The 15770-nt window shown below is 36.1% G+C and overlaps 1 protein-coding gene across 1 annotated transcript in view; it reads left to right on the plus strand.

Moving 5' to 3' along the window:
• Positions 1-15770, plus strand: part of fry (microtubule binding protein furry) — a 303691-nt gene that overhangs the window by 37335 nt on the left and 250586 nt on the right. Inside the window, exons 5-6 of the mRNA XM_089104145.1 lie at positions 8440-8631; positions 15353-15560. Of these exons, the coding sequence (XP_088960271.1) occupies positions 8440-8631; positions 15353-15560 (400 nt within the window). The remainder of the gene's footprint in view (positions 1-8439; positions 8632-15352; positions 15561-15770) is intronic.

Consider the following 15770-nt stretch of genomic DNA (forward strand, 5'->3'; position numbering starts at 1 on the left):
AAAGGAATATTTTGTATTTTTTCTAACTTTTGTGTGTTTTCGCAACAGAATGGCACATATTTAAAACACTTACCCTTAGCTAGTTGAAAATGTGTATGAATTCTTCATTTTTAGTCGTATTGCAGAGGTAATAAACGAATATTTTGTATTTTTTCTAACCTTTGTGTGTTTTCGCAACAGAATGGCTCATATTTAAAACACTTACCCTTAGCTAGTTGAAAATGTGTATGAATTCTTCATTTTTAGCCATTTTGCAGAGGTAATAAAGGAACATTTTGCATATTTTCTAACTTTTGTGTGTTTTTGCAATAGACTGGCTCATATTTAAAACACTTACCCTTAGCTAGTTGAAAATTTGTATGAATTCTTCATTTTTACCCATTTTGCAGAGGTAATAAAGGAATATTTTGTATTTTTTCTAACTTTTGTGTGTTTTCGCAACAGAATGGCTCATATTTAAAACACTTACCCTTAGCTAGTTGAAAATGTGTATGAATTCTTCATTTTTACCCGTATTGTGGAGGTAATAAATGAATATTTTGTATTTTTTCTAACTTTTGTGTGTTTTCGCAACAGAATGGCTCATATTTAAAACACACCCTTAGCTAGTTGAAAATGTGTATGAATTCTTCATTTTTACCCGTATTGCAGAGGTAATAAAGGATCATTTTGCATTTTTTCTAACTTTTGTGTGTTTTCTCAATAGAAAGGCTCATATTTAAAAAATTTAACCTTATCTCGAATATTTAGTGTATGTTTTCTTATTTTTTAGACGTTTTGAAGAGGTAATAAAGGATTAGTTTGTATTTTTTCTAACTTTTGTGTGTTTTCGCAACAGAATGGCTCATATTTAAAACACTTACCCTTAGCTAGTTGAAAATGTGGATGAATTCTTCATTTTTAGCCGTATTGCAGAGGTAATACAGGAAAATTTTGTATTTTTTCTAACTTTTGTGTGTTTTCGCAATAGAATGGCTCATATTTAAAACACTTACCCTTAGCTAGTTGAAAATGTGTATGAATTCTTCATTTTTACCCGTTGTGCAGAGGTAATAAAGGAATATTTTTTATTTTTTCTAACTTTTGTGTGTTTTCGCAACAGAATTGTTCATATTTAAAACACTTACCCTTAGCTAGTTGAAAATGTGTATGAATTCTTCATTTTTATACTTTTTGCAGAGGTAATAAAGGATTATTTTGTATTTTTTCTAACTTTTGTGTGTTTTCGCAAGTAAGTTTTCGTGTGTGTGTGTGTGTAAGTGTTGTGTGTGTGTGTGTGTGTTAGTTTTTGTGTGATGGTATGTTTTTGTGTGCTTGTTAGTTTTAGTGTGCTTGTGTTAGTTTTTTTTGTGTGTGTGTGTGTGTGTGTGTGTTTGTGTGTGTGTGTGTTAGTTTTGGCGTGTGTGTTTTTGTTTTCGTGTGTGTGTGTGTTTGTGTTTGTGTGTGTGTGTAATTTTTTGTGCGTGTGTTTGTGTGTTTTTTTGTGTTCATTTTTAAGTTTTTGTGTGTGTTTGTGTGTGTGTGTGTGTGTATTAGTGTGTTTTTTTGTTTTTTTGTGCGTGTGTGTGTGTTAGTTCTTGTGTTTGTTTGATTAATTTTTTTGTGTGTGTGTGTGTGTAAGTTTTTGTGTGCCTGTAAGTTTTTGTGTGCATTTAAGTTTTCGTGTGCATGTTTAAGTTTTTGTTTGTGTGTGTGTGTGTAAGTTTTTGTGTGTTTGTGTGTAAGTTTTGGTGTGTGTGTGTAAGTTTTTGCGTGTGTGTGTGTAAGTTTTAATTTGTGTGTGTGTGTAAGTTTTTGTGTGTGTGTGTGTAAGTTTTTGTGCGTGTGTGTAAGTTTTTGTGTGTGTGTGTAAGTTTTTGTGTGCATGTAAGTTTTTGTGTGCATGTAAGTTTTTGCGTGTGGGTCTAAGTTTTTGTGTGTGTGTGTGTGTAAGTTTTTGTGTGTCTAGCTTTTGTGTGTGGATGTAAGTTTTTGTGTGTGTGTTTTTAAGTTTGTGTGTGTTTGTGTGTGTATAAGTTTGTGTGTGTGTAAGTTTTTTTTGTGTGTGTGTGTGTTTGTTTATGTGTGTGTGTGTTTGTGTGTGTGTGTGTGTAATTTTTTTTGTGTTTAAGATTTTTAGTTTTTGATTAATTTGTCTTTTGTGTTTGTTTATTTTTTGTTAGTGTTTTTTTAATTTTGTGTTAGTGTGTGAGTGTTTTTTGTGTTCATGTGTCAGTTTTTGTGTGTGTGTGTGTGTAAGTTTTTGTTTGTGTGTTAGTTTTTGCGTGTGTGTTTAAGTTTTGGTGTGTGAGTGTAATTTTTATTTTTTGTGTGTGTGTGTGTTAGTTTTTGTGTGTGGTTGTGTAAGTTTTTGTGCGTGTGTGTAAGTTTTTGTGTGTGTGTGTAAGTTTGTGTGTGCATTTAAGTTTTTGTGTGCATGTAAGTTTTTGCTTGTGGGTCTAAGTTTTTGTGTGTGTGTGTGTGTAAGTTTTTGTGTGTCTAAGCTTTTGTGTGTGGCTGTCATTTTTTTGTGAGTGTGTGTAAGTTTGTGTGTGTGTGTGTGTGTATACGTTTGTGTTTGTGCTATTTTTTTTTTTGTGTGTGTGTATATGTTTGTTTGTGTGTGTGTTTTTGTTATTTTTTGTTTTTTTTAGTTTGTGAGTGTGTGTGTATGTTTTTGTTTGTGTGTGTTTTTTATTTTTGTGTGTGTGTGTGTGTGTGTGTGTAAGTTTTTGTGTGTGTGTGTGTGTGATTTTTTTTTTTTTTCATTTTTAAGTTTTTGTGTGTGTGTGTGTGTGTAATTTTTTTTGTGTGTCTAATTTTTGGAGTGTGTGTGTGAGTTTTAGTGTGTGTGTGTGTGTAATTTTTGTGTGTGTGTGTGTGTAAGTTTTTGTGAGCATGTAAGATTTTATCTGAATTTTAGTTTTCGTGTGCATGTGTAAGTTTTTGTGTGTGTGTGTGTAAGTTTTTGTGTGTGTGTAAGTTTTTGAGTGTGTGTGTAAGTTTTCGTGTGTGTGCGTAAGTTTTCGTGTGTGTGTGTAAGTTTTTGTGTGTGTGTGTAAGTTTTTGTGCGTGTGTGTGTAAGTTTGTGTGTGTTTAAGTTTTTGTGTGCATGTATGGGGACCGGGGGAGGACCTTTGGTGCCCAGGGAGGGCGTTTGGGGATCCGGGGGCCCTTGAGGATTGAGGGGTCTTTTGGGAGCCCGGGGACCTTTGGGGACCGGGGGAGGGCCTTTGGGAGCCCAGTGGACCTTTCGGGACCGGGGGAGGACCTTTGGGGGCCCGGGGGACCCTTGGGGGCCGGTTGGCCCTTTGGGAGCCCGGGGGACCTTTGAGGACCAGGGGAGGGCCTTTGGGGGTCTGAGGAGGGCGTTTGGGGGATAACATTTCGAAATTTTTACTTTTTAGTTTACTTTTTTTGCAGCGCATCCCTGCGGCGCATCCTGCGGCGCTTTCCTGCGGTGCCTCCCTGCGGTGCCTCCCCTGCGGCGCTTTCCTGACCCGCGGGGCATTCCTGCGGCACATCCTGCGGCGCATCCCACGCCGCTTTCCTGGCCCACGGCGCATCCCAGCGGCGCTTCTCTGGCCCGGGGGACCTTTGGGGACCGGGGGGAGGGCCTCTGGGGTCCGGGGTGCCCTTTGGGAGTCCGGGGGCCCTTTGAGGACCAGAGGAGGGCCTTTGAGGGTCTGAGGAGGGCGTTTGGGGGGATGGGGCTCTTTGGGAGCTTGGGGGACCTTTGAGTACCGGGGGCTTCCTTCGGGGTTGGGGTGGGGGATCGGAACCCTTTGGGGTTGGGTTAGAGGACCTCACAACACTGTTCAAATGAAACTTGTGTATTATAACGACCACAGAGTTTCACCCTCAAATTATCTTCTAAAACCTATCCTAAAATCTTCTTTCAAAATGTCTCTAACTGTTTCGCCGAAATAGTTCCATAGCCTGTCTAAAACAGTTTCGCCCAAATAATCCCTAAACGTAATTTCAGCGTGTTCCTTTTGTTTTTGGCATCTCTGCGCTAATGCATTTCAAATTAATAAGAAACCTGATTCCCGCGCTAAAATAATTCATCGCTAAGATGTTTCTTGGAGAATTGTTTCCATGGTCTTTGGTTATTAATATCCTTTGGAGTTCGACCAAAAGAGTTGTTTCCGAGGCAATGACATTAATGACTTGGATCTATTCCTTGAGAATCGTTTCTAGGCGAAAATTTTTAAAGTCTGACAGATGATGTCATTGGTTGATTGATCTGTCAAGAAAGGGGAATTAATTTGTTGTTTCTAAGGGGAATTATTGATTCATGATAGGTGAATTGAGGTCGACAGCACAGGTGTTCCAAGGTCAATGTTGTTGTTGTTGTAAGTGCACGCTCTCAGCGAATGTCAAGGTCGATGTTGTTGTTGTTGACACACTTTGATTAAAGAGGTCATTGACCCCATTAACCACGTGTTCTCCCTAATGAATCTATGCCCATATTTGGGGTGCTGTCACGATCAATAGGGTCACTTCTACTGAAAGGGCACTAGCAAAATCAATTTCAAATTGAATGAACCCTTTTTTAAGTTTGTATGACCACGCTTTCTATAAAAACCTTATATGCCCCCAGGGCATAACTTACAACCCTTTCCCTAAGGGCTTTGGGGGGGGGGGGGGGTTGTCACCCTCAAAGACCAAATTGCCAGAACTTTCAACTACGGTGAACAAAATGGCCATCCCAAAATTTTGATTGGGTGTGTTTGGGGAAAAAGTAGGAGTTAGAGGGAGGTTAGTTGCCCTCCAATCACTTTGGACTATTAAAAAGGGCACTAGCCCTTTGAATTTCCAATCGAATGAACCTTTTTCAAGTTTCTTCGACAAAGATTTCAATGAAAACCTTATATGCCCCCAGGCCATAACTTATAACCCTTGTCCGGAAGACTATGGGGGGGGGAGTGTCCTGTTCAAAGGCATAATTTCCAGAACTTTCAACTACGTTGAACAAAATGGCTATCTCAAAATTGGCATTGGATATGTTTTGGAAAATAATGGGCGTGGAAGGGGGGCGAGTTGCCCTCCAATTACTTTCGACCATTAAAAAGGGCACTAGCCCTTTGAGTTTTCAATCGAATAAGCTTTTTTTGTAGTGTCTACGACAACGCTTTCTATAAAACCCTTATATGCCCCCAGGGCATAACTTACAACCCTTGTCCCGAGGGCTGTGGGGGAGTGTCCTCCTCAAAAAAATTATCTCTATATGAAAATCAACTACGCTGAACAAAATGGCTATCTCAAAATTTTGATTGGATGTGTTTGAGGAAAGGGTGGGCGTGGAAGGGGTTGCCTTCCAATCACTTTCGACTATTAAAAAGGGCACTAACCGTTTCAATTTCCAATCGAATGAGCCCATTTCCAAGTTTCTACAACAACTTCTTTGATACAAAGTGCCCTGGTATGAAAAAAAAAATAATACATTGTGCCAACATTGTTCTTTACTTAGGCAGCGCTATTGCACTGCCTATGATTTGAAATAATCTTTTTTTAATATTAATAATGCGTGTTAGTATAACCAGGCACTATTTTTCTTCAATGTTTCTTCCCTTTGACATCCCTATCGTTCAAGTGTGTAGAAAATCAATTGGCTGAACAAAATATTTAATTTAAGTAGTATTTATATATTTGAATAATGGGCAAATAAGAGTTTAGCCTTTAGGGGATTTGAGGAAGCTAGCACCAACACACTTATTTGTAATTTTGGCTAATTTTAAGTTTGTTTTCATCATTTTTATTGCTATCTTTACTTGAGGTTTTAATATTACTCTTTACTATTTGCCATAAAACTTCGTGTTATACGGTTGCTACCATACGGTGTATAGTAAATGCGGTGCATTATTTGGTGTATTATACGTCCGAAAGATCGTTACCTTGACTAGCCGAAAGTAAGTGCCGGTTCAGTGAATCCTAATATAAAAGATCACCTAACAAATTTTAAAGATTCAGAATTAACAAAAAAATAAATGAAAATATTTTGAGGCTGAAAAACAGAAATTTTGAATTGGATGGGAAAGAGTGTCTGCCAGCTTGTCAGCTTCAGGTGGTACTCTACTTGTCTATACATGGTACTATGTTCAGCAATGCGGTACTTGTCTAAAATGTAAAACACACTCGAGAATGTGTATTATGAATACCCGGTTTTTCACGCTGTCTATACCAGACAATAGCCTTCGGCTCGTTGTGAAACCACATTATAGTTTTTTTTAATTAAATATTTAGTTGGTATTTTGGTTAGGTTAGGCTATTTTAGGTTACGCGCTCTGGGCAGCCCCCCTTCCATAATTCTTTGCGGTAGTTTTCATAATTTTGTTACTAAAGCATTGTATTTTCATCATATTTTGCTTCATTTCATTAGCATTCACCAAACTTTACTTCTGGAGTGTGTTTTATATAATAGACAAGCACCGTCAGTACACACTCGAGAAGGCAAGTTAGGTTAATCCTGATGAAATATACCAAAATATGATGAATAATATAATACTTTATTACCAAAATTATGGAAACTACAGCAAAGAATTATGTAAAGCGGGCCGCCCAGAACGCATTATATTAAATACCTAACCCAACCAAAATACCAACTCTATATATTAAATATTTGATAAAATATAACTATATCGTAGTTTTTCTGCTCAGCGTAAGCTAATTATCTCTGAATACAGGCAGATAAGAACCGTTCTCGCACATCCAAGAGAGCAAAATTGTAGAGCATGGCTAATACGGAAGTCCCAAAAGTTTTTTTTCTTCTATTTTATTCCTAAATGGATTGACCTAGAACAAGGTAAACTGAATAATAAAATTTAAGCATGCACATATTTATCATAGAATATAAAAGAAAATTAACTTACCTTCGGAACTGTCCCAACTTCTGCCTTTTAATAATCGCTGCCAGTCTCTTATTCCCCATTATCGTTTTCAGGCCGTAGAGCCTTTGCGGGGATCAGTTAATTCTGTTTTTCTGGTGATATTGAATTTTTATATAATCATTGTAACATATATTATATTATTAAGATATGTTTTATATTATTGAAAAAATAACGGAAATAAATCATTTTTGTTGCTATCTATTTGCTATTTAGTAGGCTAGAAAAAATGCCTGCATAGGGGAGAGGGCATTAGAAAATTTATTACCTTCAGAGAAGACATTTTAGTCTTCAAGATTTTTTTTTCTGTCGTTATCCAACTAAAGACCGCTGATAACGACAAGCGGATGTTTTTCCCGTCAAAAAAAAAAAAAAAAAAAACAACCTTCGGCAACTGCCTTGTCACCTTCATGCAAAGACTCGTAAGGATGAATTTCATTGGTTGGCTTCGGCTCGCCTTTTATTTTCCTGTTGACCAATGAACAAAGTCGGGATGAAATCTAAAAACATGGATTTCAACACTAACTAGCAGATTTGGTCGGCACAGAGGTAAGGTATAAAATACTTTAACGGTGTGACAAGTTTTTATTCATATCAGTTATGGCTGGAACAGACCTGCTTGATTGTATGACGTACTTAAAATCTTTTATATCCTTTAAATCGCGCCTACATTTAAATGTTACCTTTTTCTTCTCTTTCGTTTTTCCCCTTCTTTATCTCTTCCCTTCCCCCGCTCTTTTTAACTGTTCATTTTCTATGGTGCAGTGTAAGTTTATTTGGATGTGTATTTGTTCGTGAATAGTTGAAAGGATATCATTAGACAATTTATATGTGTATGAAATAAATGTCCAGAATTTTTTAAATGTCAGTAACAAAAAGAGTTGTAAATCGATGTTCACATCTAACATTTCTATTGTTTTTAATTCATTTATCCTTTTTAGTTCAACAGTAACGAACCTTCCTTCATAAATTTTTCCTTTCATCATTATTTCTTCAATAACTTTCCTTTTTAGTTCAACAGTAATGGACCTGCCTTCATTAGTTTTTCCTTTCATCATTTTCTTTTTTAGTTCAACAGTAATAGACCTACCTTCGTCATTTTTTTTATTTCATCATTTTTCCTTTTTAGTTCAACAGTAATGGCCCTGCCTCCGTCAATTTTTTCCTTTCATCATTTTTCCTTTTTAGTTCAACAGTAATGGACCTGCCTTGATCTTTTTTTTCCTTTCCTCATTTTTTCTTAAGTAATTATCCTTTTAGTTCAACAGTAATGGACCTGCCTTCATCGATTTTTCCTTTCATCATTTTTCCTTTTTAGCTCAAGAGCAATGAACCTGTCTTCATCAATTTTTCTTTAATCGTTTTTTCTTCCTCAGTTTCCTTTTTTAGTTCAAAAGTAGCGGACATGTCTTCATCAATTTTTCTTTTTAGCTTAACAGTAACGGAAATGCTTCATTGATTTTATCTTTCATCTTTTTTGCTTCATTATTTTTCGTTTTTAGCTTAACAGTAACGGAAATGCTTCATTAATTTTTCCTTTCATCTTTTTTGCTTCATCATTTTTCCTTTTTAGTTCAACAGTAACGGACATGCCTTCATCAATGGAGGAAGAATTCATTCAGGAGAGGCGTGATTTGGCAATAGAATTCGTATTTTGCCTGGTTTTAATTGAAGTACTTAAGCAACTTTCTGTGCATCCGGGACATGATGATTTGATTCAACACATCGAAAATTTGGCATTTAAGCATTTCAAATTTAAAGAGGGGTATGTTATTCTTTGTTTTACGTACGATACCAAGGAAGGAAAGGGTGTAATAAATAAAAAATAAAATCAAATAGGTGAGAAAAGGAGGATTTTGCCAGCCAGAAGCAAAATACGAAGACGAAAAACAAGCAAATATTTCGACAAGGACCTCTGCCAAGTCATCATCAGGGGAAAAAAAATCTAACCTTTCGAAGTGAACTTGACAAGAAGAGAAAATAGAAGAATAAGAAGAGAAACAAGAAGAGAAAGATTATCTTTTCTCTTCTTGTCAAGTTCACTTTGAAAGGTTAGATTTTTTTTTTTTTGATCCCTGATGATGACTTGGCGGAGGTCCTTGTCGAAATATTTGCTTGTTTTTCGTCTTCGTATTTTGCTACTGGCTGACAGAATCCTCCGTTTTTCACCTATTTGATTTTATTTTTCATTTATTATACCCTTTCCTTTCTTGGTTTCGAACGTCATGTATAGCCAGTGTGATCTTAGAATGTAATTATTCTTTGTTTTAAAAAAGTTGATTAGAGAAAATACAATTTCATTTGATATGTATTGCAGAAACAGCCTGGCAATGGTAATACTCTGAAATAATAATAAATAGTAAATAAATTATTAGATTAATAAAATAAAGTAAAAAAAAACTGCCCTATAATGTCCTAAAACTTTCAACGTGCCCCACACTTACCTTGACCAATCTCCTCAGCTACCTAGCAGGGTTGTAACTAGACCCCGACACCGCGCCGATGAGGGAAGACCGGCGGCGGCGGGGCAAAAAACAGTACGCCGCGCCGCGCCGCCTCTAAGACGCCGGTGGCGCGCCGCCGGTAAGATGTCGGCGGCGCGCCGCCGGCGCGATCAATGTTGACCGAAAACATTAATGTTTTCATCAGTCTTTCTCAAATCACAGCTTAAATTTACAACAGATTCGAGCCTATTCATGAGTTCAAAAATTCACAAGTCGCTGGCTGGAAACTGGTCTTTCGTTATTCATCAAGAGAAGTAGAAATCTGGTAGAAACGAAATGGCTGTGGCGTTTCAGAACCCTTGCATAATACGAATAGTTGAAGTATCTATTAGCTATATATTCTTTACGTAAATAATTATCAAAATTAGTAGTTTTTTTCATCGAGCATTACTGCATACACAACTTCAAATACCGTATCACAAAATTCGTCAGTTATTTGGATAAAAACTTTGAATATAACTTTGAACTTAGAAGCTTAATTCTTTCATAATGCCCTTTGCCAATATCTGTTTTATAACATTTAAAACAGTTGAAATGGGCGACTTTGATATTGATTTTTTTTTTTGCTTTTTTGGATTCCTAAGAAGCCTTCTTGTATTAAAAACTGGTTTTTAATTACAATTTAAAAAAAAAAAAAAAATGCATTTTAAAGTTTTTTTTTGGCTTCTTTATAGAATATATGTCATATAGGCTAAGGCCGAACTGCTGCTTTTTTATTGCTTTTGGCTGCTTTTTTGGTTATTATTCGTTTTTTTATCTTGGTTATCTTTTCTAGATTACAAACTGATAAACAACTAATATAAATCAAAGTATAAACTATATCTAAAAGAAATAAATTTATTAAACAGAAAAATGCATTATGGACACTTCATATGTCGACACTTCAATTGTAGTGAAAAAAAAGTAACTCAATAGTTTATTCGCTATGAAGAAAAATGAAGCGCCAGCTATTTTCTTAGGTAAAAAATTAAAAGCTCATCCGTTTTAAGTGTAATTAAATGAAATAATATGCAGACTGAAGTAGCTCCAGGAAGATATTGAAATGTTCATCCTAGTTCGTCACTTTTAATCCAAGCAAAATGTTAGGACACTTAGTATCAGTTATTGAGTTTAAGCTTTGATTTCCAAATGCTCACAAGAATTACCAAATTTAAGAAAGTCGCAACAGTAAGTCACCTGTGGTCAAAATAATTAGACTCCTCTTTGATCCCCACCCAGGCTCAAAGCTTCTGCTATGGTCATTTCCATGGAAATGACCAAAGAGTTTCTTTTTAAAATAGCTTTCAAGCGTAGTTAGGGGTATTTAGACTTTTTTGCTTTTCTTCAAAGCTTTGAAAAAAGTGTTATAATATTCCAAATGTTACATTTGTGCATATTTTTTGTAATCATTTGTGGGGGGATCGAATTTTCTAAACCACTGTAGATACGTAAGAACGTTGCAACATCTAGTACCCTGAGGTCATAAGACTGTCAAAGACTCCTCCTTGAACCTCCCAAATTGAAAGCTTTTATTATGACCTGGCCTTTTAATGTAACTTGGGCAATGGACCAAGGGCGCCATTGTTACTCGAGCGCAACGTTAGGTGGGGATGTCGATATCGCTTTCATCACACCAATTCCTTTTAGTGTGAATCTGCCTGGTACATATGAATGAATGTTTTCAAAGTAAAACCGTTTCATCAATAGGAATTGGACGCATATGTCCGGGTTGGACGCACATCTCCCTTTCCCTTTGGACGATAAAACCATGCAAGTGCTGTATCAAGTATAAATCATAAAAATCTTGTTAATTGTTGCCAGCTTTTCAACTTTTTGGCAACCCTGCTTTCAATAAAAAAAAATCAAGGTACTATCACTTAAATATAATAATTCCCTATGCCTCCCCATCTGGATACTATCTTGATAGGATACCGTCTCTGCTTTAAATAAAAGAAAATAATTAACTTATTGGCACCCCTGCTAAAAAAAAAAATCGAGGTATTATCATTTAAATATGATAGCTCAATACCCCCCCCCCCCTCTGGATACCACCTTGATAGAATGCCGTCTCTGCTTTAAATTAAAAAAGTGAACTTTTTGGGATCCCTGCTTTCAATAACTAAAATTTCGAGCTATTATCATTTAAATATAATACCTCCCGAACCCCCTCCCTCTCTCTGGATACCACCTTGATAGGTAACCGTCTCAGCTTTCGTTAGAAAAATAATTTACTGAATAATTAACAAGGTCACTATATGGTTCAAACAAACACGCAAAATAACGTTAAACAGCTTAGTTTTCCTTGAAAAAAAAAATTGAGGGGATGAGTAAAGGGGTACAAAGACAACAACAAAAATGTCGAAATTATTCAGATATACCTCAAATTATTGGAAAACTGAGTGATAGATTCGCCATGGCATTCCTTAAGATCCAAAGAATGTAATTAAAAGGGAGCGCAAAAAAAAGCCAAATAAGGCCAGTAGCCTATGAGAAATCGCAAAATACCCAAGACAATGAACAAGTCCTAATGGGGGGCCCTGGGTCTATCAAAATATTTCAATGGTTTCCCAGGGAATTTGATATCATTTTCTCATGTCTACACTTTAATTGAAAAAAATAATTATCTTTTTGGCATCCCTGCTTTCAGTAAAAAAAAAAAAATGAGGTACCATAATTTAAAAATAATAGACCCCTATCCCCCTCCCCTATAGGCGGTATTTTAAATTTTATTTATATAACATTTTTTTGGGGTAACTTCCGGTTTAATCTTTAGTTCCCCAACCTTGTGCATAGCTTAGTCTATAGCTAAATTTTTTCTCAACCGAAGGCTGTTTTTTTTTTTTTTTTTTTTTTTTTTTTGGGGGGGGGGGAAAAAATTGTCCAGAAAGAATATTGTATTTTCTATCAGGTGTTCAATAATTGAGTATTAAACATTAAGAAAATAAACAAAAGGCTGAAGCTGTATAGTAGTGAATGCGTTCTATAATTCTATTCAACTTGAAAATAAATTTATTGACTAAGAATGATGTAAGAAATAACGATTGGGAAACTGCATTCGAAATGATTTAAACTCATTTCATAAAGACAATACTTTTTTTGGTCAATGTATGAAGAACTGTGTATATTGCAATATTTGCAATAGCATATTGCATCTGTCTGGTTTTTATGCAAAGTAACAAAAGAGACAAAAATTAATGAACAAGAGAGTAGTGAAGAATCATGGTATACAAAGTAGTATTTGGCAGGGAAAGTCACTGGTGATAAATCCCTAGGGGTGGCACCGTGATTGCGTGATTTTCTGGGATTTGGGGAACCAAATTTTTTTTCGGGATGACGCATAGATTTTCAGAGAAATACCCGAAAATTCAGGGATGGTTCAAGCCCTGCTTGATTTCTAATCAGGAAAATCGAAATACTAAACCACATGAGAAGGAAAAGCTCCGACTTAGCGGTTGACGCAATAAAGAATTGCCGTAAAAATAATTTAAATTCGACCCAACGCCGCCGCTTCTGCCGGCGGCGGCGTGCCTGTGGCGCGCCGGCGGCGTTACGACACTTCGGCGGCATTCGACCGGGCCTCTCGTCGGTGGGGTTCGGTCGGTCCACCGGCGCGGCGCCGGGGTCTAGTTGTAACATTTCTCCTAATCACACTTATTCATTACATTTTCAAATATATTATCTCCTAAAGTACCATGGACAATGAAAATAAAATAAGATTTTCTGAATCGATTAAGTAGAAAATTGCGCAGCCATATGCATGTTAAAAAATCAGGCAAAATCGGGAATTCAATTTTCAATGAAAAACATACAGTTTATGGTAATTTTGGCCTCCCAATTCAAAAAGAAGAAAAATGGCTGAAAATTAGTAAAAAATAAGCATTTGGTAAACAGAATACAAAGGTATAGCTTTCCTTTGAATGTGTATGTCTTTGGGACTCAATTGATGGTTAATGTTTGAATTTTTATGAAAGAACAGTCCTGTCAAATTTAATTAATAATTTTTTCTTACTTATTTTCGTGGTTGAACATGGCAACACTGAATAAAATGTGTTAGTGCACTAAAAAATTCATTTTGACAACTAAACGAAAAATCTTAGAAAATGGCAGTTTTAGGTAGGAATAGACATTAGAAGTTTAGATGAATCCAGGAGGCAAAAAATGTTTGATTTTGATGTGCTTTGTGCTTTAAATCCTTCAAACAAATTAATGTATCTTTTTAATCTAAAAACAGTTGTATTTCTTCAACACACGTGTATTTTAGGTTAACTTTTGTTCTAATGGCTTTTCCAAAGCTACTACTAATTTTTAGTGTTTTGACCCTTGAGAGGTTTACACAGAAAAAAAGCTGAAAGATTGATCACAGAAAAACTAACGTTTTAAAAACTGAGAATGTGAATGTACTGTTAAGCTTTATGTGGATCCCTTAACATGCTTATAATAATAAGGACAGTGAAAATGAAATCTGACGGCTTGTTTGGTTAAGCGGAAACTTACGAAATCATAGATGCACCTCAACCCAACCTCGAAGTACCAAGGACGGTGAAAATGAAATCTGATTGCTTGTTTGGTTAAGTGGAAACGTACGCAATCATAGATGCACGTCAACCCAACCTCAAAGTAGCAAGGACGGTGGAAATGAAATCTGATTGCTTGTTTGGTTAAGTGGAAACTTACGAAATCATAGATGCACCTCAACCCAACCTCGAAGTACCAAGGACGGTGAAAATGAATACTGATTGCTTGTTTGGTTAAGTAGAAACTTACGCAATCATAGATGCACCTCAACCCAACCTCGAAGTACCGAGGACGGTGAAAATGAAATCTGATTGCTTGTTTGGTCAAGTGGAAATTTACGCAATCATAGATGCACCTCAACCCAACCTCGAAGTACCAAGGACAGTGAAAATGAAATCTGATTGCTTGTTTGTTTAAGTGGAAACTTACGCAATCATAGATGCACCTCAACCCTGTCTCGAAGTACCAAGGACGGTGAAAATGAAATCTGATTGCTTGTTTCGTCAAGTGGAAACTTACACAACCATGTATATTTTAAAATTTAGGAAACGTCAAGAATTCCATTTATAATGAAAACGATCTCTATATGCAGTTTCTAGTAGTACCGTGTGCCAAATTTAAAAAGCAGAAGTGTGGATGGAAATCTGAGAAAAATAAGCCAAAACGTAGGGCGCCAAAAACCATAAGGAGGTATAGCTGTCTTTTGATGGAGTAGTTATGTTTTGGAATCGACATATATTTAGTTAAGTTTGAACTTTGCTGTGCTCCTTAGGTCGAAGTCTATTGAGAAACATTGCTAAATTTGACTAATGAGCTTCAATTATTTTTTCACGGATCAAAATCATATTTACCAATCCTTAATCAGCATCAAATGATGATTCTTCCTCACTTGTGAGTTTTTTACACAGCGTGTTTTTAATTTTTTGGTTACTATGGCTGAAACGAACAAATAAACTTTCAAATGTGGATAAATCCATTTATTTAGACACTGAAAAAACAGTTACAAAAGTCCAGATATTTCTGTCACATATACAGCGACCGTCTTCAGTAGAAATACTGAAACAGTATTTCTACTGAAGACGGTCGCTGTATATGTGACCGAAATATCTGGACTTTTGTACTTGTTTTTCACTGCCTAAATAAATGGATTTATCCCCATTTGAAAGTTTATTTGTTCGTCTTAGAACGGCAGTTGTGGTCTAAGAAAACAATACCTAATTTAAAGGTGTTATGTCGAAAATGCTATGGCTGAACTTTGACACTAGTTTGCAGCAAATGCTGCAACCATGATTAAAGGAACTCTTTAAATTATCATAATATTTACCCCTTTTTTATGACAGTTGTGTGCAAAACTGGCTGAAAAAAGAAGGGAAAAAATTAGGATGTTTGATTTTTTGGATGGGTGAAAATATGTAAAGTTGCAAAACAAGAAAAAACACACGGTCTAGATATTTTAGGATTTCTTTAATTTGTGATTATTTTTTTCAGTTTGGCGAGCTCTCCAAATTATTCCAACCATTTAAAGATAGCGGACCTCTACGGTGAAGTTATTGGTGTATTAGCACAGTCACGTTTTCAGTCAGTTCGGAAAAGATTTTCACAGGAGTTGAAGGAGCTTCGCCTTCGTGAAAACACCCAACCTATAGCTCAGAGTATAATATCTCTTCTAATGGGGATGAAATTCTTCAGGGTCAAGGTGCGTGTATTATTCGAAACATGTACAGTCGTTTTTGTTGTCCTATTGTCGGTGGTCCATAATCAAAACATGCAAAAAACCAGTCTTGCCCTGGATAAATCATACTTAGGTATATGTCCTGCTGTGTCGATTGATGACGTTTGCGAAATCCCTTGATTTTCTATTATTTTTATTCTTGGTCAGAACATAAAATTTCATTTGCAGCTTATG

The sequence above is a fragment of the Artemia sp. Qi Xiang Cuo genome, chromosome 18 (assembly GCF_049724085.1).
Source record: "Artemia sp. Qi Xiang Cuo chromosome 18, ASM4972408v1, whole genome shotgun sequence".
NCBI classification, from domain to species: domain Eukaryota; kingdom Metazoa; phylum Arthropoda; class Branchiopoda; order Anostraca; family Artemiidae; genus Artemia; species Artemia sp. Qi Xiang Cuo.